A 26198-nucleotide genomic window follows, 5' to 3' on the forward strand; every position below is an offset into this window, starting at 1 on the left:
AGAGGAGGCGCAGGAACAAAGATGATTAACTGGTTTGAACTTCAACTGATGACAAGCTGCTCCGGTGTGCTTTGCATAATTATACACCATCCTGTCCTGCTCATTCCTTTTGTGTTAGCATTGCAGATTTTTTTCCAAACGCATAAGATGCCTAAATGACAGCTTACTGGAAGCCACTGGCATACGAGTGAGCCCCGTCCGTCACTTCCCTATTGACCTTATCCTCCAGCAGCATACTTGAGAATCGATACAAACGCATTTCAGCTTAAAAGTCCCTGATGTTCCTCCTTTGTATAAATGGCCACGTTAGAATTGTTTTATTTTATTTTACCACGACATACCTCTTCCAGCTCCTTTCCTCTGTCCATCAGCTAGGCCATATCAAGCTATGCACACTAAAAAAAGTGCAGATTTGCCAATAGCTTCTTGCTTCTAACCCTTAACTTATACCCTAAACAATCGACTCATAATTCCCCCCAGAAGTAGCTTTTGACAACTTTTAAAATCCTCGCTGTTGCAAAAATATGACCGTATCCACAATTTTTGCTTTGGCACTGCTAAAGGTTGTCAAAAGACCCCATGGCAGATTGAGCAAAATTGCTCCGGCCCAGAGATGGGCCACACTTGCACCTGGCCCACATACCTGAATGAATGATGGTCCTTTTGTGGTCCACATCTGGCATCCACAATATGGGCCACATGAAGGCCCATCTGTATCTCAGCAAAGTTGGATAACCAGAGCTGGGCCTATTCTCGGTCCAAAGTGGAATGCAGGATGCACTTGAACAGCATCCGTCCGTCCGTCCGTCCGCCCGCCCGTCCCTCCCTCCCTAACCCCCTCCCTCCCTCCCTCCCTCGTGCCCTCTTCAAATCCTCTCTCCTTCTTGCCACTGTCCCTATCAGGAGCCAGATGCAGCCATCTTTGGATTGTGCCATCGATTTGCTGGTGCGTAGCCTCAGAGGTTACGCCTCACAGCAGCTGAAACGTGCAAACGTGGTGTCAAACGTAAGTTGAAGGACAATATCCAAGTCATATTTGTTGTCGCAGCGCATCGTTTTATGCACTATTTTGCTTTCAAAGCAGTATCTTGTCAGCGAGCCATGCCATATAAATCCATTATACGAGGTAGGTAAACATTTTGACAATGTTCACCGCCCACATGTGATGCTGCTCTAGTGCTCCTTTTTCAGCCCGTGGGGGAAAAAAAATCATACAGCCAAAGGATACAAACAGAGAGGAAAAAAACGCTTCGTCAGCCTCAAGGCAGGTACTGAGCACAGTAGGAAAACGTCGCAGGTCCTGGGGGAGAGGAAGGCACAATGTTAGGCTCCAGTAGTCTGCAAGAGTGACATTTGTCTGTTAAAAGACAATTAATAATACAATCATGTGGAATATACGTACTAGGTGGGTGGTCTTCCACTATCACCAAAATCCTTTGGGGGAGCAAAACGTTGTCTTTTTGTCTTTGAATGCAAATTTGGCAGAAATAACATTGAAATGTTGATGCATACATGATGACAGTGTTTCTAGAAATGGGATCAAAGGGAAATATGAATGAGATCGAAATTGCAAACAGACAGATGAAAGTTGAAAGGAGGAAGCATTACACTTGGAGTCCAACTGCTGAGGAGGGACTGCCCGCCGCCGCCGCCGCCGCATCCAGCACACACCCACGCTCAGACAAAACACACACACACACACACAGAGACGCAAGCAGACAGCTATTCTTGCCGATGGCTGACACAGATACTGCAATGCAGAGAGGGATGAGCCAGCCAGCCAGCCAGCCGGCCAGCCAGCCAGCCAGCCAGCCAGCCAGCCAGCAACCAAGGGTGGGGGACTGCATGATGCTGCATGCGTGGAGGAAGGGAGCTTTGATTGACAATGAGTAAGCAAAATATTAGAGGCGCTATCAAATTTGGAAAGCAGAACTGAAAGGGAAGTCATAAAATAGAGTGGAAGATACAAGGTTGAACACAATCTGATCCTCCGATTATTTTTATATCATATTATTCCTGCGTTAACTTCTTGTTCCCTCACAGACATCCTCCTGACCTCCACTGTCACTTAGCTCGTTTCTTTGGGCCAATTACTGAGCTAATGACGCCAACCTTTTGTGTGACAATACACTTGGTAACTTGTGTTGGAACTTTGGGCGAGGAACTCGCATGATTTTTGCGCATGTATCGTACCACAACACTAGCAGTTGACATCACACGTAGTGGCCACGACCTCTAGTTTGTCCGTTGTAGCGTTCAATGTCCATTGAGCCGCACTCTTTAAGAAGTACACAACTAGGCCGCAGGCTTTGGATGTGAAGGCAATAATGTTGTCGCAGCTATTATTTGGCATGGAAGAAAATGTGCTTCTTTCTTTAGAATGGTATCATTCGTGCAGGAATGTGGATGCCTGCCCCAAGGGGAGGCTATAGTGACAAAAGTTAGATCAAGTGCTATTCTGGCTGATGAGATCGATTCTCACATTGGAAATTTGCTCAGCCATGCTTGAAATAAACAAGGCAAGATCAGCCAAGGGATAGGGGTCGCTTGAATCCTCAAGAGGCCCTCTCATCAAATGTGCGTCATCCATTTAAAACCGAATCTCTCATTTCCTGTAACAGGAATCCCCGTGGGGACAAGCGCTATAGAAAATGGATGGATGGAATCTATTGTCGACGCATAAAAATCACAAACATGACAACTGAAACAAGACAGCAAGCACATCTGTCTGTGGAAAAGCAGCAGCAGCAGCAGCAGCAGCAGCAGCAGCAGCAGCATCATTTGTACTTCGTTACCACGTCCAGCTCCAACACCGTGTCCAGACTGCCTGACTGAGTTTTCCGCTCACACCTTGGACTTTCCAGCTAGCAGCAGGCAGGCGGACAGACAGAGAAATGGGATCATCTGGCTCAAGGATATGATCAATGAATAGACGAGGAGATGGGATCCTCCATTTGGACGCCGCCGCCAGAAGTGGCAGAGCGCTGTGAATTTTGCTTAATGTGTGACAGGTAGAACAACCACTGTCATGTTCCACCACGCTGTAGGCCACATACACTGGGGCAACTAGAAGATATAATATCTTTTGAAGTTCAAAAGATTCTGTCCGTATTTTTGACACTCTGAGGACCTGCATATAAATGATGTACTATACTGTATCGATACGTATAATTGCATCTCATCCAGTGATGACATGCTCTCTCTCGCATTAGGTATCCTCGGTGGTCGGTGCCACTGTAATTGTCATTAGTGATGATCATTAAAAGCCCAAGGGGTCACACCAAAGACCGACAACATCCTTGAGAAGCTAAGAAAGGGTCATTCCGAGGCAGCTGCTTCCATTGTATGTTCATATTTTGCTCTTAGAAACCTGATGAAGACTTTTGCTACCTGAATTTTGCTTTGACCTCCAATATAAGCAGAAGCGAGCAGGAGAACGTTTGACACGTGGACTGAAGGACTATTCACAGAGATTTCTTTCTCCTGGTTGCTGTGCCGCTGCTAAAATGGGAGTAATCCATGATTGCCATCTGCTGGCAAAAAAGTATCTTGCGCTAGCTCGGCTTCTTTCTAGTCAGGAGCTTTAGTTGTGTATGTTTTGCTGGGTGTTTGCTTCCAGAATTTCCATGATTTGACCGGTTCTTTTATCACGAACAAATGATTTAGGTTTCATTACCTGACATTTCAGTTTCGGCTATCACTTACAAAAAAGAAAGATGACTCATCACATTTCTAAGAATAAAACAGATCAGTTTGAGCATTTCATTTCACTCTTGCTTCAGCACGGCAGAACGCTTCGAAATACAGTAGTAACCCTTGTAAGTCAACATATCCTGATTGAATTTTCGCATCTAAATTTGAGAGTCAACATTTGCATTGCGCACCTCATCATCAAAATACAATGAATGCTACAAGTGAGAAGCACAGAATTGTCTGCGGATTCCAATAACGTGATGAACAAGAAAGGTGATACAGTATGGAAAGTACCGTGTACTGTGTGTACCTGTCATTTCCACCGACTCCAAGGCCTGATCATTGGCGAACGCCTGGGGGCCCCGCTCGTTCCGTCAAAGCGACGTGCTCGACATTCCCAACGTGTCAAGCGGGATACTTAAGAAGCGGTCGCCGGCCGCGGTGGTGCGCGTCGCGCTCGACGACTGCAAAGGTAAGGTCAACCACGCCAGCGAGCAAGCTCTCGGTGGCGTTGAAAGTGTTCCAATTTGTTGTACTTGCGCAGATGGCGTTTGGCCTTCGCTCACTATTCCTCCTGTGCATCCTCACCCAACTCTGGACTGGAGACGTAAGTCCTGAAGTCTGTCACCTGTCAAAAGCGTAGTATGTGATGCTCATGAACAAAATGTGCAAATAGTGACGATGGATGAATTCAATTTGCCATGATTTCTTTTTTTCCTGCCCTTCTAATTTCTTGGCATTTGTAATGAGTTGCATCAATTGCTTTTCTTCTTCTTGTCAGTGGTGTAAGCCTGTCAGTCATGCAAAAGGTTGGTAGCCCAATGCTGCTTTTTCCGAGCTGCAAAGGAATTTGCCTGGCCTTTGGTCCAAGGCCACTTGTTTTTGCAGCTAACGGCTGCCCGAGAGGCTGGACTCGTCTCGACAGCCGCTGTTTCATCTTTCAGCGCGAGGGGAGAACCTTTGCCCATTCCGAGGTTGGGGAGGCCTGGCGACTGAGTCCTTGAAAGATCCCGTGGACCACCGTGTCCCAGCGACTTTTTCATGCACTCTCTCTCGTCTCTTCTCCATCAGAGCATCTGCAACATTCTTGGCGGGAATCTGGTGTCCATCCACAGCGATTTGGAAAATGCGGTCGTTACCGAGCTGGTTTCCCGTGGAGGCGTCACAGGTGCCTTCTGGATTGGACTTCATGATGCAATTGAGGTGAAACGGTGACGGCTACTTAGACACCATACTTGGTGCTCGATACATCATCGTACACTCGATATTCAATTCGGGATACGTGGTATTTGATTGGCCTCAAAATACATGATGCTGGTTACACACGTTTTTGGGGCTTTTTTCTTGAGTTGCCGTGAACTCCAATAACCTTGCCGCCTGCAACACATTCTCAAGATGTGACTTTCGGTTCCAGGACGATTCCTTCATCTGGACTGACGGCACTGATGTGGATTTTCGAAATTTCCAGTTTTGGCCGTCAGAGCCCGATAACTCTGGCAAATGCCTCAATGTGTTAGACTCGGTCGGGTGAGTGAACACACCCCGATCACGTTGGCTGAGGAGTGGTCGGTGTGGTGTTTCATCCTGTACATATTTCGTCCAGGCGGGGACTGGGGAGACGACAATTGCGCAACAGAGTCACCGTATGTTTGCGCCAAAGATTGGTGACCTTCCAGCTATGCGCGCGCTGTCAGGGCAGGCAAAATGTTGCTTGCCTGTGTGTGAAGAGCACAACAATCCTATGATTAAAAGGATTGCATTGGAGTTGCCTGCTCATGACTTTATACAATATTGATTGTCTTTTGGCATCCGAAAACGTCCGGGATTTGATGCTTCAATTTAAGATAGAGCCATGTTTTGTTTTCGGATTTTTTCAGAACCTCACTGCTTAACAACTGAGAAATCCCATAACTGATATTGAGAGGCAATATTGATCTGCTGTCAAGAGAAATATACTGACATTTCCAATGCTGCTTTTGTGCTTGTGTGTGTGTGTGTGTGGAAAAGCGTTCCAGAATGATTGATTTGTTTTGTAAATTGGACATCTTTGTTTTCAAAGTCAATCAAAAAGAGCAAAAATGTCTTTATTTGTTGAGATGGCTCCCAAGTTATCTCGATTAGATCAGAGTTAAGGAGCAGCGTAGGTAGACCGCAGGGGGCAGGACACTGTGCTCTCCCCCTTCCTGTTCACCCTGCCCAGAGCCTGTGACCATCAACGGGCTCTGTACGGAGGTGGTGTAGACTTGGAGTGTTGCTGGACCACATACTCGACCGCTCTGCTCACGCGGACGCTTCAAGCGGTTGGCATCCTTCAACATCTGCAATGCCAATCTGTTGTGGCAAAGGTCAAGGTCCCTAATGTGTGTGGCTGCTGGGTGTGAGTTGAGGAGTCCTGCGAGTGTGCACGGAGTGATGACGATCATGACAATGACGTGACGTCGCATTCACACACCATTCCGAGGACATCTGCTCCCTGTTAATCGTGACCGCAACTTTCCACTTGTTGTTTCCAATATGCTCGCAGAGACACGCACAGCTGGATGGCTGTCTGTGTGCGCGTGCGAGTGTGCGTGCGTGTCTATGTGTGTGTGTGTGTGGGGAGGGCGGTTGTGCCAGGAATTATTAACACACATGTTGACATGTGGAGCGCACACTTCCTGCTCTGGCAGAAAAGGGGAAGGAAGGTACAGGGCCAGGAAGTTTGTAGACAGGCCTGGCCCCGCCCACTGCACATAAAAGGGCTGTGGGGCAAATGTAGCCATCCACATCTTCCCTTCGCAACTTTGAATCGGACATCTGCTTTCTGATCTCTCAGAGGACTCGGATGGATTCTTTACGCGTCTTCTTCTTCTTCTTCATCATCTCCACCTGGGGCCTTCTGCCAGGTGACAACACGCCACTGTTGTCATGGTGATACCATCACTCCATATACACGTTCAAGTTCGATTGACTAATACATTAAAAAGGAGAAGGTATTTCATGACTTATTTTCAAGTTGATACCTGCTCCCATCCTTTACTTTGAACAACACACAATTAGCCTTTGGGAAACAAGGACACTGATTGTAGAATTCTTTGCTAGTCTAACTTGATGTACAACTTGAATTGCTCAGCAGCCCGGAGTCTCTCTCGTCATCATATATTGTGCTTTGTTGAATGGGTCTGGATGGACTGCAGGCAGGTCCCTCTGGTACTTTCATTCTTTTACTAGGAAACCACACTGTGCCGAATGTGGCTTGGCATTGTCTTGCTGGAATAAGCAGGGACATCTGCTTGGATATGGGCAGAACCTGTATTTACTTTTCAGCAGATAGCATATGTACCATACCATACCGTAGTATTACAGATGCTAGCTTTTGAACTTTGCGCTGATAACAATCAAGCTGGTCCATTTCATCTTTGGCCTGGAGGACACACGTTTAGGATTTGGACACATTTCGATGAGCTGCACGTGTTCACATTTAGAGCTGTTCACCAATCATTTGGTTGATAATTGCTGAATCTGTTTTTTTTTGGATGAATCCATTCTTTTGTCATAGGCCTAATTTCCAATTGACATTGTAGAAAATGCACAATCATCCAGTATGTTATCATTCAGTTGCTGCTATGCTGCGTAACATGTGGAGGCACTGCACACTGGCCGCTCTCCAGTTGTCTAAAGGCTGCTGCTGCTCGATCAGTATTTGTGATTGGCAATGAAAGGCATTGATGCTTCTTCGCCATGGAAATCGGCCAATCACGACTGGAGCACCATTAATACAGGCGTACACACGGTCATCGACGCTTATTCTACGTGTTGTCGGGATTAGCCTGCTTTTGCACTTGCCATAACAGGAGTCAAAACGTTGTTGTCAACTGACATTTTATTGAATTTTCTTCCACACAAAAAGCTGATGAGGTCATGACCACCAAACGGGACAGGGACAGGGACAGGGAGGGATAGATAGCAAGACCCTTGTTTTTAGGGTGAAATCAAACTATTCACCTGTGTCGAAAGCTACGTAATATGACGTAATATACTCTTCACCATGAGGGGGTGGGTCCCGTCACCATGAGGGGAGGGGGGTCACCTCACCACGGTGTCACCTCAGCACTACAAGCTGTCTTTGATTAGCTGGATGACAGGATAGTCCCCTTGATTGCAGGAGTTGTCATTGAAGTCGTCCAGGTCCAGAGACTTGACATAGGCTCCTCCAAAGCCTTCAGTTTGGATGTAGGCAACCTGAGTGGGCCACAGTAAAAACATGAACCACTTAGTGAGGGACAGAAGAAATCTTCTGATAATTGACTACCTTGGCAATAATGGTCGCGTCACTGTCAATCGAAACGCCTGTTGGGTGGACCTGGCACACCTGCAAGTCAGATTGACATCTTGACATCATGTCTTCTCAGTGGTTGGGATGATTCATAGTGTCAAATGTTACCTCATATTTGGCCCATACATCAGGAATCTGGACAATGGGGCCCGACTCCCCCCCAATGCCATACGTCGCTATTCCCATGTTGAGCTGTATTGCTGGTGCTCCCGCAGTAACAAACTCCTGCATTGCAGCTTCCTAAAACACGACAACAAACCTTCATGTACCGGAGAAGAGAAATCACGGTTGGGCCGGGTTTATACAAATTATAGCCCACTCTCCATTTATTAGCTGCTTGCCACATAAGCTAAAAGGCCAATTGAAGGAGAAGCATCTTTGGATTCATTCAAAGTGGCGGAAAGAAAAAAAAATCATGTACAAAATCCATCATGGTGCTTGCTTACCGCATTGGGAAATTCTGGTGGATTTCCTAGGTCAACTTCAAAGGTCATCACATTAAAGAAGTCGACGATTCTGTGTGTAAGACACACACGTACGGGTTATTGCTCGTCTTTCAACAAAGCTGCCAAACAATATTTGTGTTTACCTGGAAAGCTCCAAGATTTCATAACTATTTCCAATGTCGTCAATCACACCAGAGACGCTTGCAGTGAGCAGTTTTCCTCGCGGCGCCAGCTGGTCCCTCAATTCCTGTTCAGGAAAATGCCATTGTCAAGTCTTCGGCAAACACAACGCAAATTTCCTCCTCGCTTCGAGGAGGATCGTTTCAAGATCTGACCTGCATGAGAAGTGTGAAATGATGCTTGTCGTCTGGTTGGCCGTATTTTTGCTTGTCGTCTGGTTGACTGAGCTTGCCGTACCACAAGACGTTTACACCATCAAAGTTCTCAGCATTCATGATCTCCATTATAGACTGGATCAAAGTCTGTCTGTTTTCTTCTAAGAATCTGTGGGGGGGAAAAGCTCTTTTGAAGAACAGCACCTTTGTTGTTGCGTGCTTCCAATCGGGAAATATGTACCCTGCCTCCTTGATCTGAATTTGTTCCATGACTACACTCATGCCACCAACCAATGGAATGCCCTCAAACACAAACATGTTTGTTTGGAATATGATAATGATATCATGATAATATTGTGCTTTCTAAAATTATAGATTAGCTGAACGTACTATTTTCACGTCATGCATTGTTAACGTTATGATTTAATAACGAAATTCATTTCATTGCACTGCTCCTCCACACGGAGGCAGTATAAAACAGTCACGCAAACACAAACAAAAAAAGAGTGCTGCTTCTTCACCTACTCGAAATGTCTTGTAAGATGCACAATTAGTCATTCTATGCAGTGGATAAAGAAGATGTATGTGGGAGTGTTGTCATTGTCTGTCAGCATGCCCAGTGTTTTTGGTCAAATATCCAATGCTTCCAACAACAGCTAGCAATGCTAACACTTTTTTTGTACTTTGTTTGCATTAAGGTCATCTAGGGAAGTGAGTGTATGTATGTGGGTCTTTGAAAGTGCATCTGTCTTTCTTTTAGGTTTACCTTTGGAGTAAACTTCAGCTAGCAGCTAGTGTCCTAAAACTGGTATTGTGATGCATTGTTCAATATTTGCGCTCGTAAGCCAAAGCAAAACGCCAAACGACGACTCTTATTTGGCAAAACTGCCAAAACGCGGGGTCTAAATTTGTTCCATTTGTTTTGTGACTTACATCGCGCTGTCGGCCATGGTCAGATCAACTTCAAGAAAAGTTTCAAGCTCGGTATTGCTGTTGGAACAAACAAGATACCATGTTATTCTTCAACATATTCATAAAGAAAAAAGTGCTCAAAGTCTGACCCGGTCTCTAGATTGTTGAAGGCTTGAACTTTGTCCTCCAACCCATCCAAGCTTACGATAAAGTTCGTAGGCTTGACGGAGCTAAAGATGAGGTGCGTGCACAGGTGTGCATCAATGTCAGTCTCAATGTCAAAGGGGTTCTGGTCAACTCGAGCCGAGGTTTCCTGATAGACGCACACCAGTCTATTTTGTGCAGCACCTGAAAGAGCAAAACCGCTAGCAATAAAGCAGAAGTGGGACAAGCGCAGCACATTTGCTCCCATCTGCCAATAATCGAGAGGATGATACAATTCTGTCAAGAATCGCTCTGCAAATGATTCCGTGACGTCAACTTACCCAAGTGAGCGCTGACTGCCAATAGACCTTGAAAGGAATTGATTGACACACTTAGTCACAAGCGTCAAGGCCACCAGGAAGCTTTGCAATGGTGCGCCTTACCTGCCAGAAGAATGAGCTTCTGCATCTTGTTGCCGGAAAGACAAAAAGCGCTCGGTCCAAACGAGGAGAATCGGTCAAATTCGAGCGGCGGATAGGCCTTACTATCTTTTCTCGGTGAAGATTCACCAAAGGATTGGGATGACTGAAAAGGATGCAAAGAAAAACAAGCAATTTGATGACAACTTTCACTCAACACTCGGAGATTTTTCCAAATGTCTTCATGGCCTTGGTACCTAACCCTTTTAGCCTGTGAAGCTATAACATCTATTTATTATTGTTGTTGTTGTTGTTTTTTTTTACCCCCTTCATTTTCCCAATGCATTTCAATCCCTCATCCTGCAACAATCATGCGTGCATCGGTGACTTACGTGCTCGAGGAAAGCTGCGTGTGTCTCTCCGTGGAGAAGTGACGTTTGAGTTGGAGATGGTGGCAAATTTATTTAGTTGCTGACAGGGTGGAGCAAACGACTGTTTTTGCAGTTAAAGAAGTCATTCTAATTGCTTCCTGATGCCAATCAGTGAATTATTTTTCCTTTCAATTGGAGTCAAGGAAGTCAACTTCAATGTCAACACGTGTTGAGTCAGTAGCTTGGAATTTGCAGGTACACGCCCTAGAAAAGTGGTCCTTCGCCTTGTTAGAGGTATGCGCATTCACCGAACCCCTCTATCGTGAAAAATAAAATTCTTGTTTTCAAACTCAAGACATCAATGTTTTCTACTGGTGCACAAAATGAGCCGTGCATGAACATCACCTTGTTCAAAGTACAATGCATGAACTCCAAACAAATGACATACATGCCATCCATCAGTGTGACTTCTGCTGTTGAAAAGGCTTGTTTTTTTCGAAAAAAATTGGAAGAATTTGAGAAAATTTCCCTTCAAACCAAAATGGCAAACTTTGCCCTCTCCATCCGCACAAATCAATCTTGAATCGTTCACTCTGCCGTGATTTTTATTTTCATTTGCCGTTTTATGGTTGAGTTGAATTGAACTTTCAAGTATACCACTTCACGGTGTAGCACACAAGTCAAGTCGAACCAAATTGCTGTACAAAAGCAAATCACATGACGAATGAATGAATCACGACCAGACACCAAACTCACGGTACGTTTCAAAAGCGAAGGACAAAAATGGTCGGCGAGCGTGCCGTGTTACAGTGGCTTGCAATCCCAAAGACAGTGTTATGCTCAGAAAGAATCACCTCATTTGCAAGAAAAGGACACTTGTGTCGCTCATGATGACGCTACTTGGAGAGCTCCGTTCTTTGTGAGGTGCTACGTGAGGTGGCAAAAGTTGGAAAAGCACAGGTCAGGTCAATCGAACGTTTTGGTTTATCCTGAGAATCAAATGGTTTACAATTGTGCATATTATTGAGTCTTGTAATATCTGCAGCGTCACGGGTCCATTTCCACCTGCAAGAGGAATGTTTTGATTGAGCAGTAGTAATACGTAAAGATCAGCAAAGTCAAACTAACCCTAAGCAATCAAGCCCCTCTATTAGCCCTCAACTAAAAAAAAGAAAAAGGTCAAGACCAATGATTGTCACACACACACATCTGGGTGTGGTGAAATTGGTCTCTGTATTTAAGCCACCCAAACCAACCAGCCTACATAATTTGAGTTCAACATAAAAGCATCCCTGCCTGGGATCCAACCTGCAATTAACATCAGTGAGTGATTACTTTAACCTTTGGCCGGAACATTGTTTGCCACTTGGCCTTTGTCCACCTGCACTGAAAACAGCCCAAACACACCCACTTTGCTTTTAATTGGGAAAATTATACCTCACTCACCATTAGATGATTATAAACCAGCCTCACCCGAAAACGTCCAAAACACACCCTCTTTGCTTTTAATGGAAAAATGATGCCTCCACATTTTCACATGCTTCATTTGATTCCATTTTATTTTTAATGTACACGTCCTTGCACATTTCTCATCCGATATGCTCGATTCCAATTTCCAAATATTCAAACCTGCACGTCATCCAGGGTACAATTCTTTAGTGTTTGAAAATGATCCAAGCTTTTTACAAGTTGACATTTTTCACTTCACTTTCATTTCCAACGGCACATTCAACATTTCCCATTTCCATCGCTCCTCTTTGAAATTGCCACGTGCCAAAAAGTCTGGATTTTACCCCCCACAACATTTAAAAATGAGGATTTATTTGGATTTTCCTCTTCAATGTTTGCACTTCTTTTGACCAATTCAAACCATTCCAATTCAGCTTCTGCCGGCCGACCGATTCCAAACTTTCAATCGTTTTTCTATTGCTGAACCATGGCTGTCAAGCTGCCCCGCCGCAGCGCTCCTAGCTTCTGTTTGCGCTGGCAAGTTGCAGCAGAAATATTATTGTTATTCTCATCTCCAAAAGTTGGCTCAACTCGTATCTCCAGGCACCGCCGCTCTAGTGTATTTTGGATTCACCTTGGAATTTCCCTAAAAGCCTCCATTTCACATTTTCTAGGACACATACACACACAAATACATGTCATGGCAACCAGAACTCCAATTGGATTTACTTTCTGTTCAGAACAAACACGTGATGGCGTTCAACTTGTGTTTATGTTGTTGTTGTTGTTGTATGTTTGTGCTCGTCTCGTGTCTTCGGCCGGCGGCAGGGCCGTGCGCGTGCTTTAACCTGGACACCAGGCGAGCGCAAATCTTCCGAGGCTGGGAGGAGAGCCACTTCGGCTACACGTTACGACAATACAGCGCGCAAGGACGACAGTGGTGAGGAGCACCCGGCACCTCTTCTCCTTTTTCTTCTCCTCGTCGTCTCGTCTGCGTTTTCCAGATTTTAGCCGTCGTGGCTCTCGTCTGTCTTTTCCTTCCCCCCCGTTACCATTGTATTCTTCTTTCGGCTGACATCCCGGCAGGGAATGTTGCTCTCCCGCCAAGGGAAATTCCTTGACAGACAGACAGACAGACAGACAGCTGGACTCAATAAGAGGACCTGCGCGTACTCCACGTGGTCACCTTCTTCTTCTTCTTTGTCTCCTTGATAGTGTTTAGTGTGACGGGAAGGGCGGCGATGCCACGCAGTGCGTCGTGGGACAACACGCGCCACTTTTATGTGTAAACAGGAAACGCGACCAGACCTAATTGTCCTTAATGGGCCTAATCGTCCTTAATGATGAGATGCGGTGTCTGACTCACACCCATTTTCGGGAATACACATACACACACATGTCTTGACATGTGAAGAAATTGACAATAAAGCAGACTCTGACTTTGACACACATGCAAACAAATGCAAACACGTATGCATGCATGCATGCATCCATGCATGTACGCATGCATGCATGCATGCATGTATGCATGCATGTACGCAAACACGTATGCATGCATGCATGTATCCATGCATGCATGGATGCATGCATGCATCCATGCATGCATGCATGCATGGATGTATGCATGCATACATTGCCACACACGCACACAACCAACGACCTCCTCACTTGATCAGTGTGTGCACGTGTGTGCAGGCTCCTGGTGGGCGCCCCCCTGGCCTGGACGGACGACCAGCAGACAGGTGACGTCTTCAGGTGTCCCATGGACGACCAAAGCGCTCTGAACTCGGGCAGCGCCTGCAGCCGCCTGCACCTGGGTGAGCAAGAGGCCCCGCGGGGCCCGTAGATCTGCCGCTTATCCTACCATTTGTTGACTCGATGTCACATGAGCAGGAAACGTATCCGTGGACAACGTGCTAGCGCCGCGTAAAAGCGGGATGAGGTTGGGAATGACGCTCACCGCTGATCACAAGGACGGAAGCTTTGTGGTAAGTTCCACGGTAACCCTCCTCTCACTATGTTGGTTTCTCAGGAACAACAATGATGTTCCCGGCCGGGTCGGTATAGGGCTTATTATACGAGACATGCTTATTCTACGATACATCGGTATTTCTTGTCATCTGGTTTTCGGTCCCTACTACAACGGTCTGCAGCCACCGGTCCGAGGACCGGTATCAGTCACGGGCTATAAAGAAATTCTTGAGAAAAATTTCACACGTAGTTTGGACACACCAAGCTGGTCAATCTTCAGACCGTCCTCTTTTGAACTGTCTTGTCCCACGTCCTTCCTCCACAAAATGACCGTTTGGTCACTGGAACGGAATATCACCGAAGGTGCTAACGCACCATCGATGACACGCTACCATGATCAAAACCAATCATTCTGACGTGGTGAATTGGCAAGATGCTATCCCGCGATGATGCAACATGGCACACCACATGGTGACACGTTTGTGTGGTCAGACGTGCGGCCCGCGCTGGTCTCATGAGTGCGGGAGCTCCGTGTACACATCGGGAGTCTGCACTCACGTGGGAGCCGGCTTCCAAACGCTGGAAACTGTCACGCCCGCATTCCAGAGTAAGTGCGTATGGGTGTGTTGGTCTCCGTGCGGTGTCTGTTTTTCGGCATTTTTACACGTCCGTCTGGTGCGAGTCAGGGTGCGAGACCTTTGTGGACCTGGTGATGCTGGTGGACGGCTCCAACTCCATCTACCCATGGACGGATGTCACAGACTTCCTGGTCAACATTCTGCGCAAGGTTAACATCGGCCCCGGGCAGACGCAGGTCAACCTCCTTGTCCATCCTCCTTGTCCATCCTCCTTGTCCATCCTCTTTGTTTGCCCGCCCACCCCGTCATCCCGGACCTTCCTTCTCATCATTCTCATTCTTCTCATCATCATTCCCCCTGTCCTTCCCCTTCTTCCTCGTGCTCCTTGTCTTGGTCTCGTCTCCCCGTCCTCCATGCACTTTGGTCTTTTCTGTTACCATAACACGGGCCTGTGGCCGCACAGGTTGGTGTGGTGCAGTATGGCTCCAGGGTGGTTCACGAGTTCCGCCTGGGTGAGCACCAGACAATGGATGAGGTCCTGCAGGCGGTCGCTGACATTAGACAACGAGGAGGGGAGGAGACCCGCACGGCGTTAGCCATCAACATGGCCGGGTTCGTTACTCTCCTTGCACATCACGTTGCGTCTCTTTGCGTGTTGTGTACCATCTGTGTATTTGTGCGTGCGTGCGTGTTATCGTCGCTCAGGTCACAGGCATTCAAGCGCGGCGGCCGTCCCGGTGCTCACAAAGTTTTGGTGGTAATCACAGACGGAGAATCTCACGACAGTCCTCAGCTCGATGACGCCGTCACACGCTGCAAACGCGACAACGTCACCATGTACGCCATCGCGGTGAGGCCCCGAGACCAAACAGTCAATCCAAACACATCAGCACACTATAAACGCATCATCATCATCATCATCATCATCGTCGTAACGCAACAACAGATGCGCAACATCAACATGTGGGCGGGCAGTTACACACACAGAAACACAACACAATCAAAAGCGACAGCACCTCCTGTGTGTCTTCCACCATGCTCGCACTTTCCGTGTGTTTGCCAATGCAGAAGCACTTCCTGTGTGACTTCCAACATGGTGGCACTTTCTTGTTTTGAGGTTCTGGGCTACTACAACCGCCGCGGCATCGACCCGTCGGCATTCCTGAAGGAGATCCGCTTCATCGCCAGCGACCCGGACCAGGATCACTTCTTCAACGTGACGGACGAGGCGGCGCTCAAGGACATCGTGGACGCGCTGGGAGAGCGAATCTTCTCACTTGAAGGTAAGCGGTGAATAAAAGTGAGCAGATGAACGCCGGCGTGTCTCCGCCCTCAGCAGCCGCTCTTGTGTTGATCAGGAGGCGACGGGCTGGGTCGAGGCTTCGGCCTGCAGATGGCGCAAGCAGGATTCTCCTCGCACCTCCTGCAGGTGAGTGCAAATCATTCCGATGCGTATGCTATGATGGATTGCAACATCCACCAGGTTGCGTAACTTAGCCCAAAAGCCAAATCCACTGCTAATGTTAGTTCCTGCATACCGGTGCGACGCGTCTGTCTGTCTGGGAGGCAAAGTGACAGGTTCCGGGCGACAATCCAGACGTTTCCTGGACGCAGCCGTGCGCACTGGAATGAAGCGTCTCCACGGCAACGGCCGAAAGATTCCTGAGTTTGCCGCTCACCGGAGGGGAGGGTGTAGGGTATCATGCACGTGGAATCGGTCAAGGCGAGCGCCGACGTGGAAAGCAGATGTTGGACGTGTTCCCGGCGTGTGTGAGCCGAGCGGAACGTTTGTCATCCTGCTCCATCGCTCCAAAACATTCCTTTCGCACTTTTCCTAGCGACCCCTACAACAGAAAATTCACGTCATTGGCGTCTGCTTCCCGTTGGATGGCAATCGACATTGCCCCATCCATCCATCCATCCATCCATCCATCCATCCATCCATCCATCCATCCATCCAGCCATCCAGCCATCCCTACTGGCGCCCTGCAATTGCAGGACAGACAGAGAAAAAAAAAAACACTCGCCAGACATCTCGAAAAACAATAGTGGTCACCAGCCAATGTCAGGCCGCATATGGACAAACACCCGATTGGTCACTCGGGGCTCCTATGGATTGGGGCCACCAGCATGGCGAATGTTACGGCGCGTGTTTTCCACACAGGACGGCCTTCTGCTGGGCGCGGTGGGCGCGTACGACTGGAACGGCGCTGTGCTCAAGCGCAACTCGCGTGGCGGCGGAAGTCTCCTTCCCGACCTGTCGGCGTACGGTGACCAGTTCCCCGAGGAGCTCCGAAACCACGCCGCCTATTTCGGTAGGTACAACGCGACAGTGGCCACGCGAGCGGCTGTCCGGCGCTGACGCCGCCACCTTCCGCAGGGTACTCTCTGGGGTCACTGGTGGGCTGGCACGGCTCGGAGGTGCTGCTTGCGGGAGCGCCCAGGTTCAACCACACCGGCAAGGTTGTCGTCTTCACCTTGGATCCCCGTGCAAACGTCAAGGTCCTGCAGGCGCTCGTGGGAGAGCAGGTCCGACTCCGCCCCCAAACGGGACGTCGTCATCAGAGTCCGAGGAAATCGTGGCATTGGGGCCATTTGGTGTGTGCGTGCGTGTGTGTGTTCCTCAGATGGGTTCTTACTTTGGCAGCGTGTTGTTGTCAATGGACGTGGACGGCGACGCGCAGAGTGACCTCTTCCTAGTGGCAGCGCCCATGTACTGCAGTCACGATGCGCATGAGATGGGAAAAGTTTACGTCTACAAACTTAGCACACGTTCCCAGGTCCACACATTTCCACGTATACACAGACAACACGTAGCTAGCTGTATGTGTGCTTACTGTGGCAGGCTTTGTTGGCGTTGCACGGGGCGCTGCTTCCGTCACCTTCTCTGGATTCCCGCTTTGGCGCAGCGCTGGTCCAGATTCCTGACGTGAACGCGGACGGCTATAACGACTTGGCGGTGGGCGCGCCGCTGGAGGATGACCATCAGGGAGCAGTCTACCTGTATCATGGCCACCGTAGGAGCCTTCACATGCGCCACACACAGGTGGGAGCTGGAACGGAAGCACACGCCGTCCCCATTTTGCAACGCTTACAATTGTGTGTGCGTGTGTGAGATGCATCGTCACGCAAATGACCATGCCGAATCTTCCATGTCCATCGTCAGCGCTTTTCCGCTGCCAGCCTCGACTTGGGACTCAAATACTTTGGGCAAAGTCTTGATGCCGCCAAGGATGGCGACGGCGACGTGAGCGTGGCCATCGGAGCGCTGGGAGCCGCCGTCGTCGTTCGGTTAGTGTGCGCGCAGGCGTGACGTGCAGCGTGACCATGCCCACCTGCTCTCACCCCTGCACTCCCCCCCCCCCCCCCTCAGGTGTCGGCGGGTAGTGCGTCTGGAACCCACACTAACGTTCGAGCCCGAGAAGGTGAACGTTTTCCACAAGGACTGCTGGAGAGGAGGGAGACCGGTCACTTGCATGGTCGCCAGAGTGTGCCTGCAGCTTCACGACGTGGCCTGCACGCGCGCCGGCATCACACGCCACGTCGTCGGTATGTGCGGCGTGATGGGGCGCATTCGGCATTTTGTCCATTTCCCACAAGTAGGACAGTTTGGTGTTTGAGGAGTGACGAGAGTACGCTAGGAGAGCAGCTGCGTCTTACGAGTCATCTTTTTTCCACTGCTTATGGCACACGTTTGACTTTAAAGTGACATCACCTCGTTTGGATGTCAAGTTGACACGTTCACTCTGAAAACATCTGGACCGCATCAGACGTGCGCACACACACACACACAGCACAACCTGATACACAATTGTGCACAAGCACACACATGCACACAAAGACAAAACCTTGTGACTATTAACAGCTGACGCCGCCCATGACTCCGCCCCTTCAGCTGTACGTTACCATCTGAATTTGGACGAGAAACGAGTTCCTCATCGAGCTGTTCTCGATGAACGCGAACGTCTTCAGACGCAAACCATGACCCTGACGACAGGAGTTGAACAATGCCAACGTCACGCCTTCACAGTGCAGGTCGCATGCACGCACACGTGCACGTCAAGTCGCAAGGCCGCAACGACACAACAGTCTGCCATGTCCTGTGAATAGGACACCATGGATTACAGCCGTCCAATCGCGGTGGGGCTGGAGACGGGGCTATGGGCTGGAGACGACGGGCCGTTGCTGGACCCCGATTGGCCGACGGCACTGAAGGCCGAGGTGAGGTCGACACTCCCTGGATGCTCCTTTGACCCATCGTTAGCATGTTGATGCTACAACGCTTGTGTGATAGAATGCTAATGGCAAACACAAACAGAGTGAGCAGTAGCATTTAGTTGAACATTTTGCTTCAATGTATCAAGCTGCTTGGCTCTGTTCTTTCTGTTGCAGCTTCCATTTTGGAACGGTTGCACACATGAAGAAGCCTGCGTTCCAAACCTCATCACTGACAGTTTCACCGACCTCACAAGTGTCCAGTGAGTCACGCACGCACACATACATTGTTGTACACATGCACAGAGTAAAAAGTGTAAACAGCGTTAGTGTAAACAGCGTTAGTGTGTGTGTGTGTGTGTGTGTGTGTGTGTGTGTGTGTGTGTGTGTGTGTGTGTGTGTGTGTGTGTGTGTGTGTGTGTGTGCGTGTGTGCGTGCGTGCGTGCGTGCGTGCGTGCGTGCGTGCGTGCGTGTGTGTGTGTGCGCGCGTAGACACTTGTGCGCTTCCTCAGAGGAGTCGTGGCGGCGGGCATGCCGCCAGCAGGGGGCGGCGCTGGGGGCCGGCGGCAGCGCGTGGGTGATAGAGACACGGCGGAGGAGGGTGGCACTCTTCACCCGCCTGGAGAACCACGGAGAGAACGCCTACGGGACATCCGTCCTGCTCTCCACATCGCCAAACCTGATCTTCGCCGGCGTGGTCGTCAAGGTAACCGAACTTCCGATGGCGTCCGATCAGGTGGCTCTCCGCTGGGAAGGCGGAAAGGATGAAGGGTTCCCTTCCAGACCGCAAGATTGCTCAAAGGGATTTCTCTGGGCCCACCAGGACCAGTCAGACACGCAGATGGAGTGCTTCCCACAAGAAAACAATCAAAGCAGATGCAACATCAGCGCACCTCTCATGAAGGCCTCGTCTCAGGTATGTCAGGTCAGGTCAGGTCAGGACAGGACAGGGGTGATGGTGACCTGTCCCTCCAGTCTATGCACTGACTTTGTCCGGTGACCAGGGTTGATGATGTCCCCGCCCTGATCAAAACCAGACAAATGTTTGTTTTACTCGTCCAGGTATTTTTCCGAGTGGAGTTTGAGTTCAGTTCTTCGGTCTTTCTGGACCACCTTCATATCGCTGTGGCAGCCAGCAGGTCAGACCACACATGCACACACACTAAAGTACGCATGAACTCACTGCCTCACTCACTCACTGCCTCACTCACTCACTGCCTCACTCACTCACTGCCTCACTCACTCACTCACTCACTCACTCACTCACTCACTCACTCACTCACTCACTCACTGCCTCACTCACTCACTCACTCACTCACTCACTCACTGCCTCACTCACTCACTGCCTCACTCACTGCCTCACTCACTCACTCACTGTGCGCGTGTGTTTCAGTGAAGGCAAAGACGCTTTTCCCGAAGACAACAAAAACGACATCATCCTCCCTCTCAAATACCAAAGCGAGCTCCTCTTCACCATGTCAGTCATTCATGCGTTCAACATAGCCCTGTCGACCAATCAAATGACAGACGGTCTCTCTTATCAGAGATCGACGCCCCTCTCGCTTTGTGATCCAATCAGAAGACGACAACGACGACGACGACGTCTTCCCCACCTTCAACGTCTCCTTCTACGTACGCTTTAGTTTTCATTCCACATGCGATACGCAGATTGCACGTGCCGTTATCGTGATCATAGTTTTTTTCAAGATACTGCGCGCCTCTCAAGTCCATGTATATGTGCGTCTCGCTTTCAGCTGGAGAACCTGTCGTGGTTCCCTGTTGAGGGTGTGACGTTCAGGGCTGACCTTTGGGCCGTGAGTCTCCATGGCAACCGTCTGCTAAGCCTCACCCACTGCGGCTTGGACCGGAACGTGGACGCTGGCCGAGACCGGGTGCGTTCCTCAGCCCCGCTCGTCTGGCTGTGGACTCATTTCCACCTCCGTATCCGCAGGCAGCCGCCTCTTGCGTCCTGACGCAGCCCGCCACGAGCGATCACGCCACGGCGGAGGACCTTACACGCCTGACGCAGATGGTTAGTCTATGTGTGTGTGTGTGTGTGTGTGTGTGTGAGTGCGCGTGTCCCCAAATAATGCTGTTTACGTACGTGCACGTGTCCAGAATCAGAGTAACAGTGCGTGCGTGACGGTGCAGTGCATTGTACGTCTTCCCGCCTACAAGCGGGTGAAGTTGACTCTCGGAGGAAGACTCCAGCGAGCAGTCCTGCAAAAGGTCAGTCGCCTCCAGCCTTTTTTCAGCAACTGACCGACAATAGGCACCTCCAAAAATATTGTGCGTGCGTGTCTGCCCTTTAGGTGGTCTTCAAGTCTCTTGAGGTTTTGGTCAGTGCACATGTCCAATTGGATGCCTCCACTTCTTTCTTCTTGCAGGAGGAGCGTCCAGTCAGACAGGTGAGGCTGTAATACATCTGTAGGCACAGCTATGGCGCCGTCTTTTCTCCAAACTAATTTGAACACGCAGGAGATTCAAATAAGGTCAACTGGGTGTGTTTGACGTATGTCACGTCACGCCACGCCACGCCCCGTTCAGAGCAGATGTTAGGGTGACTTTACACCGTAAAGTAGGCGACCTGAGATTCCAGAAAATGGTGCTCACCTTCAGCACGCTTTCCCGTCCGTGCGTGTGATGTTGCGCAGACGGTGGTGGAGCTGACAAAGGAGCGGGCGTCCGAGGCCATCTTGGTGGCCGTTTTCCTGGGCAGTTCAGCTGGAGGCTTTCTCGTGCTCGCTGTCATTGTGCTCGTGCTCTGGAGGGTGCGTACCTCCATATGCGCACACACACACACACACACACACACACACACACACACACACATGCGCATTTGTTCAAAAATGCGCTTGTGTGTGCAGCTGGGCTTCTTCTCCAGAAAGAGGCGGAATCAGGAGCAGGCCGAGTCAGCAGCTAATGGCAAGCCAGGAGAGGGACTGTGATGATACCATGGCAGCAGCCGCATGCATTGGCATCACTAATGATGTTTCTAGTCTTTGAGATGGGGCGGCCATCTGACCTTACAGCACCATGGCCACGCCTCATGTAGTTACTTCTATGAAGATGGCCACTAGGGGGCTCCCTAGTGGCTACTGGCAGCCATATTGGCCACTGACGTTCGCAATGACCCTTGATGTCAGCTCAGCTCAGCAGTTCATTTTTGCAATGGGCAACTTACCATTCATCTAAATGAGCATTTAAGGTTGGAAGAAATCAAATAAGAAACGTTAGCTTTCATAAGAGTATTGCTTTGCTGGAGTAATTAGTCAAAAGTCAAAGTCAGCTTTATTGTCAATCCCTTCATATCATTAGCATTGTTGGATTGTGATAACCCGGCCCTAAAGCCAAGCCTGCTTCGTGCTCGTCATTGCAACTCGGAGCCTCCGACATTTCAACAAAAGCATCAAGATCACTTTAAGATTGAAGAAAGAAGACTTGTCGTGTCTTAGGGTTTGACATTTTTTTCATAAATCTTTTTACTTTTCAAAATAAAACATATTCTTGTTGACGTCGACATTGGTATTGTTGGGGTTATTCATTTATTATGATGATTACTTTTATTACTCTATATCTTGAAATGATTTCTAGTTTTATATTTGATATGTTTTTTGTCTTGTGAGTTGTAATTTGAAAAACAATCACCAAATGTACGGTAGAAATTGTGGGGACATGGAGAGTGAATGCGTGTTAACTCTCCTTATCTGCCGGGTCACTTTGACTCCGTTTGATGATTAACGTCTCCAAATGAATGACTGAGATTCCTTCATACTTGCTGACTTTTAAATGAAGGCAGGTGGGTGAACAGATGATATATTTTCAGTGTTCCGTACAAGTTGTCTGCATGAGTGGGGTCAAGTAAATATAAAGGTAGGGTTGAAAGAACAAACGCATCCCTATGTGATCTGAACGACCTGTGATTTTAGAGCCTGAAGCTCCGCCCAGTGTTTTGTTTATAAGTCTCAGGCTTAGCCAGGGTCTGGACGCTCCTCCCGTCATTCTGAAAAGCCATCGAGTGTGAAAATGGCCACAGCTGGGAAGGTAAGTGCTCCTTAATACATGAAGAAATCCAGTTATGTTGGTTATTGTATGGACATATCCAAAAGCGTGACTCTATTTGTGTTTGCTTTTGAATCGTTTGCTTCTTGCTCACTAATTTTTGACCTTTGTAACTGTCATGTCTTCCCGTGAGCCAGCACAGCAGTTGCTCATGGAGATTCTGTTAAAAGAAGGTGGATTTGTTGTTTTTCTTTTATGATGGCTCTTTCTCTTCCCTAAAGCCTGCTACACAAAGCACACATTTGAAGAATAATACGGCACCAACCGACCGTTTATTTACTAATTGTGACAAAGGGCTTGATGTCAAAGTTTGTTTGTTCATGTCGTCCATCTTTTTTCCATCTGCTCTCAAGGTCATCAAGTGTAAGGCAGCAGTGGCCTGGCAAGCAAACAAGCCTTTGACAATTGAGGAGATTGAAGTGGAGCCGCCGCAGGAGAACCAGGTCCGGGTTAAGGTGAGGAGAAGAAAGGTTGCCCCTGTTTGTCCTGACTGGCTGGCCGGCTGGCTGGCCGGCTGGCTGGCTGGCTGGCTGGCTGGCTGGCTGGGGCCCAATCCAATTAGGATCATTTAGCCATTAGACTCAGCTTTCACTTGTTTTTATTGTCGTCTTCTGTTTTCATCCGCTCGATCCCAAAGCGCAACGCTATGTTTTGTTTGCTTGTTTTGCAACATTTCCGCATTTTCACCAATAACTGTTGCCCATGAGCTCACTCAGTCAGGTGCTTGGTTGTTTTCGGAGCAGATGGTGGCAACCGGTGTGTGCCGTACGGACCTCTTCTACCTGAATGAAAGTGACAATAAGGAGCTCTTCCCCATGGTGCTCGGCCACGAGGGAGCGGGCATTGTGGAGAGCGTCGGTCCCGGGGTCACGGAATTTCAGCCAGGTGGGTTCGGAAGGATCTCGGTAAACCTTTCGCCATTTGATTGTCCTTGTCTTTCAGGCGACAAAGTGATCCCTTTGATCATCTCCCAGTGTAGAGAGTGTCGCTTCTGTAAGAGTCCCAAGACGAACCAATGTGAAAAAGCATGGTGAGCCTTTCTCCCTTTCTTCTCCTCAAATGTGGATTGGAAATGGCTTCTAGGACTCGATTGATTTTTGCACCGTCGCCAAAACGTGACTTCACTTTCTTTTTGTCCCATGTCTTAACCGCAGTGGTTTCCTTCCTTCCTTCCTTCCTTCCTTCCTATCTTTGCGCTTCAATGTGTGAATACTGAGAGCAACACTTTGCTATTGTCTAGGCATGTTGTTCCTCACAACGTGAGCCAAGCGCCTACCTCCAAGTTAAACTGCAAGGGGAAGAAGTTGCTGCAGTTTATGGGAATCAGCACCTTCTCACAGTACAGTGTGATTAACCAGATTGCACTGGCCAAGATTGACCCTGCTGCCCCTCTGGAGAAAGTCTTTCTCCTTGGCTGTGGGATCTGCACAGGATTCGGAGCGGCGGTCAATAATGCTCAGGTACGATGGCATCCGCACAGGATTTGGAGCGGCGGTCAATAATGCTCAGTCGGGTACGATGGCATCCGCACAGGATTTGGAGCGGCGGTCAATAATGCTCAGTCGGGTAGGATGGCATCCGCACCTGAAGCTCCACGGCGTCATTTGCGCATTTGATTCTTTTTAGGTGGAACCCGATTCCACTTGCGCTGTGTTTGGGCTAGGAGCTGTGGGCTTGGCTGCAATCATGGGCTGCAAATATGCCGGTGCCAAGAAAATCATCGCCGTGGATATCAACGCAGACAAGTTTGACAAAGCAAAGGAGTTTGGAGCCACCGACTTTGTAAACCCAAAGGATCACGACAAAGCCGTCAGCCAGGTGATATCCGAGATGACAAATGGCGGCGTTGACTTCTCTCTGGAATGTGTGGGCGATGTCAAACTCATGGTGAGTGAGCACCATGTTCTTCACAATCGACCTCCCTCCAATGGTTTTTGCAAGACTCCGTTTGCCTTCCCGGCCAGCGCACTGCCTTGGAGTCCTGCATTCCCGCCTGGGGAGTAAGCGTGATCGTCGGCTGGACCGACCAGGAAGATTTCTCCGCTCGTCCTAATGATCTCATCGGTGGACGCACGTGGAAGGGCTCAGTGTTTGGAGGTACCTCGGATTTGCAGCAGATAGCGCCATCTTTGTTCATTGGTGTGACCTTTCTGTAGTCCTTCATGGATGGCTCTTTTTCGGTTGCTCACCAGGCTGTGACAGCTTTGGCATTTCAGGCAGCTGGATTCTATGCAATATACTACTTTCGGATATTTTTCTCATTTCCCAATCAGGTTTTAAGGGTAAGGACGGTGTGGCAAAAATGGTTCGAGCCTACATGGACAAAAAAGTCAAGTTGGATGAGTTTATTACTCACCAAATGACTTTGGACGACATCAATGAAGCCGTTGAGCTGCTGAAGGAGGGCAAAAGGTACACCAACATTCCATTTACAGTAATGATTGACGCACAATGGTTCATTTTTTGTCTTGTCCTTGTGTCCCACAGCATTCGAACATTCCTGAGTGTTTGTCCACAATAAGTCAATTGGAAGGAAGGAAGGAAGGAAGGAAGGGATTTTATAGTCATTTCTCCACATTTCCATAACTCCAAAAAAGGTCTTGATGACATGCATGATACAAGACCACTTGCACCATTCAGTCATATGCATTTATGAATGCAAATAAGGACTTTTAAACAACTCCACAGAATAATGCATCTTTTGAAACATGAGACGATACAAATAAACTAAAGACATCAGTGACTTCTCAGTGCTCTGACTTTGTTTAGTGCAAATGTTTTTCTCATCTACAAAATCGGTCCTGGTATTTTTGGCTTCTATCTGCGCCCGCCACATCATTGAAGGAATGTTGTTTTGTGGAATGATTCCAAATTCTTATTCCGTACAGATGTTTTGCACTATGTACAAGTACATGTTGTCTATTTTCTTTCCCCTCAATTGCTATATGAACAGCATGGCCTTACTTGAAAAAAGAAAATCGAAATAAATATGGGGAGTGGCAACGTCCACGTTATAAAATGTGTGCTACGGGAGAGGGAGGGAAGCCAAGCCGCCTGCCCGTGCCCCTGCCTGTGCCCCTCCCTGCCCCTCCCTCCCTGCCTGCCTCCCTCCCACCTGTGGCTGGTGTCACTTTGATGGAGGTCAAAGCTCGATGAAATGTCATTCTCCACAGAAAGTGCCAGCAAGGCTCCACCGCCTTTAATCTGCCCGCCCGCTCACTCAGTCGCTTGCTCACCGAGCACAAGACTGGAAGCGAGTGGATAATGCACAGCAGGCAATCTTGTTTA

General features: G+C 48.7%; 4 protein-coding genes across 8 annotated transcripts; 3 read left to right on the forward strand and 1 right to left on the reverse strand.

Moving 5' to 3' along the window:
- Positions 1 to 3832: 3832 nt before the first annotated feature.
- LOC119116244 (galactose-specific lectin nattectin-like) lies at positions 3833 to 5572 on the forward strand. The gene is made up of 7 exons (XM_037241485.1): positions 3833 to 4165; positions 4238 to 4300; positions 4475 to 4502; positions 4582 to 4667; positions 4765 to 4896; positions 5108 to 5216; positions 5297 to 5572. The coding sequence occupies exons 1-7, from the start codon at positions 3977 to 3979 to the stop codon at positions 5359 to 5361; spliced, it is 672 nt and encodes a 223-aa protein (XP_037097380.1). The 5' UTR covers positions 3833 to 3976; the 3' UTR covers positions 5362 to 5572.
- An 886-nt stretch (positions 5573 to 6458) lies between these two features.
- Positions 6459 to 22096, forward strand: LOC119116469 (integrin alpha-11-like). 4 transcript variants are annotated; one of them, XM_037241842.1, is made up of 30 exons: positions 6459 to 6603; positions 12913 to 13024; positions 13780 to 13901; positions 13978 to 14072; positions 14548 to 14662; positions 14742 to 14869; positions 15097 to 15245; positions 15339 to 15483; positions 15751 to 15916; positions 15992 to 16062; positions 16798 to 16948; positions 17014 to 17162; positions 17261 to 17413; positions 17479 to 17679; positions 17800 to 17924; positions 18007 to 18182; positions 18529 to 18668; positions 18744 to 18854; positions 19026 to 19111; positions 19341 to 19554; positions 19672 to 19764; positions 19911 to 19987; positions 20242 to 20325; positions 20393 to 20480; positions 20603 to 20741; positions 20795 to 20880; positions 20967 to 21077; positions 21161 to 21256; positions 21503 to 21619; positions 21716 to 22096. In XM_037241842.1, exons 3-30 carry the CDS (start codon positions 13847 to 13849, stop codon positions 21794 to 21796), a joined length of 3402 nt encoding a protein of 1133 aa, XP_037097737.1. In that variant the 5' UTR covers positions 6459 to 6603; positions 12913 to 13024; positions 13780 to 13846; the 3' UTR covers positions 21797 to 22096. The 4 variants fall into 4 exon arrangements, with proteins under 4 accessions (XP_037097737.1, XP_037097735.1, XP_037097736.1 ...); XM_037241840.1 differs by having other exon boundaries at positions 6463 to 6578; XM_037241841.1 differs by having other exon boundaries at positions 6463 to 6578; positions 20603 to 20740; positions 20800 to 20880.
- LOC119116470 (chitinase-3-like protein 2) lies at positions 7735 to 8828 on the reverse strand. Of its 2 annotated transcripts, none has more exons than XM_037241846.1 (6): positions 8790 to 8828; positions 8598 to 8701; positions 8455 to 8524; positions 8117 to 8248; positions 7985 to 8044; positions 7735 to 7914 (listed from the first exon to the last, which is right to left on the reverse strand). In XM_037241846.1, the coding sequence occupies exons 1-6, from the start codon at positions 8793 to 8795 to the stop codon at positions 7786 to 7788; spliced, it is 501 nt and encodes a 166-aa protein (XP_037097741.1). In that variant the 5' UTR covers positions 8796 to 8828; the 3' UTR covers positions 7735 to 7785. The 2 variants fall into 2 exon arrangements, with proteins under 2 accessions (XP_037097741.1, XP_037097740.1); XM_037241845.1 differs by having other exon boundaries at positions 8598 to 8707; positions 8790 to 8823.
- A 657-nt stretch (positions 22097 to 22753) lies between the features above and the next one.
- LOC119115921 (alcohol dehydrogenase 1-like) lies at positions 22754 to 25656 on the forward strand. Its single transcript, XM_037240832.1, has 9 exons — positions 22754 to 22892; positions 23264 to 23365; positions 23654 to 23795; positions 23853 to 23940; positions 24151 to 24370; positions 24537 to 24797; positions 24875 to 25007; positions 25184 to 25322; positions 25398 to 25656. The coding sequence occupies exons 1-9, from the start codon at positions 22875 to 22877 to the stop codon at positions 25429 to 25431; spliced, it is 1137 nt and encodes a 378-aa protein (XP_037096727.1). The 5' UTR covers positions 22754 to 22874; the 3' UTR covers positions 25432 to 25656.
- Positions 25657 to 26198: the final 542 nt, after the last annotated feature.

The sequence above is a fragment of the Syngnathus acus genome, chromosome 22, assembly GCF_901709675.1.
Source record: "Syngnathus acus chromosome 22, fSynAcu1.2, whole genome shotgun sequence".
Lineage (NCBI taxonomy): Eukaryota > Metazoa > Chordata > Actinopteri > Syngnathiformes > Syngnathidae > Syngnathus > Syngnathus acus.

Excerpts from the sequence above, each read along its gene's own strand:
- LOC119116244 (XM_037241485.1), top strand. The coding sequence starts at position 3,977 with ATGGAAAGTACCGTGTACTGTGTGTACCTGTCATTTCCACCGACTCCA. Across the intron at positions 4,668-4,764 it reads GAACCTTTGCCCATTCCGAG|AGCATCTGCAACATTCTTGG; the intron begins GTTGGGGAGGCC and ends CTTCTCCATCAG. Across the intron at positions 5,217-5,296 it reads CCTCAATGTGTTAGACTCGG|GCGGGGACTGGGGAGACGAC; the intron begins TCGGGTGAGTGA and ends TATTTCGTCCAG.
- LOC119116470 (XM_037241845.1), bottom strand. Across the intron at positions 8,525-8,597 it reads GAAATCTTGGAGCTTTCCAG|AATCGTCGACTTCTTTAATG; the intron begins GTAAACACAAAT and ends TCTTACACACAG. Across the intron at positions 7,915-7,984 it reads ACGCGACCATTATTGCCAAG|GTTGCCTACATCCAAACTGA; the intron begins GTAGTCAATTAT and ends TGGCCCACTCAG.
- LOC119116469 (XM_037241840.1), top strand. The coding sequence starts at position 6,518 with ATGGATTCTTTACGCGTCTTCTTCTTCTTCTTCATCATCTCCACCTGG. Across the intron at positions 16,063-16,797 it reads TCTCCTCGCACCTCCTGCAG|GACGGCCTTCTGCTGGGCGC; the intron begins GTGAGTGCAAAT and ends TTTTCCACACAG. Across the intron at positions 17,163-17,260 it reads AGGCGCTCGTGGGAGAGCAG|ATGGGTTCTTACTTTGGCAG; the intron begins GTCCGACTCCGC and ends TGTGTTCCTCAG.
- LOC119115921 (XM_037240832.1), top strand. Across the intron at positions 24,371-24,536 it reads CGGCGGTCAATAATGCTCAG|GTGGAACCCGATTCCACTTG; the intron begins GTACGATGGCAT and ends GATTCTTTTTAG. Across the intron at positions 25,323-25,397 it reads CTGCTGAAGGAGGGCAAAAG|CATTCGAACATTCCTGAGTG; the intron begins GTACACCAACAT and ends TGTGTCCCACAG.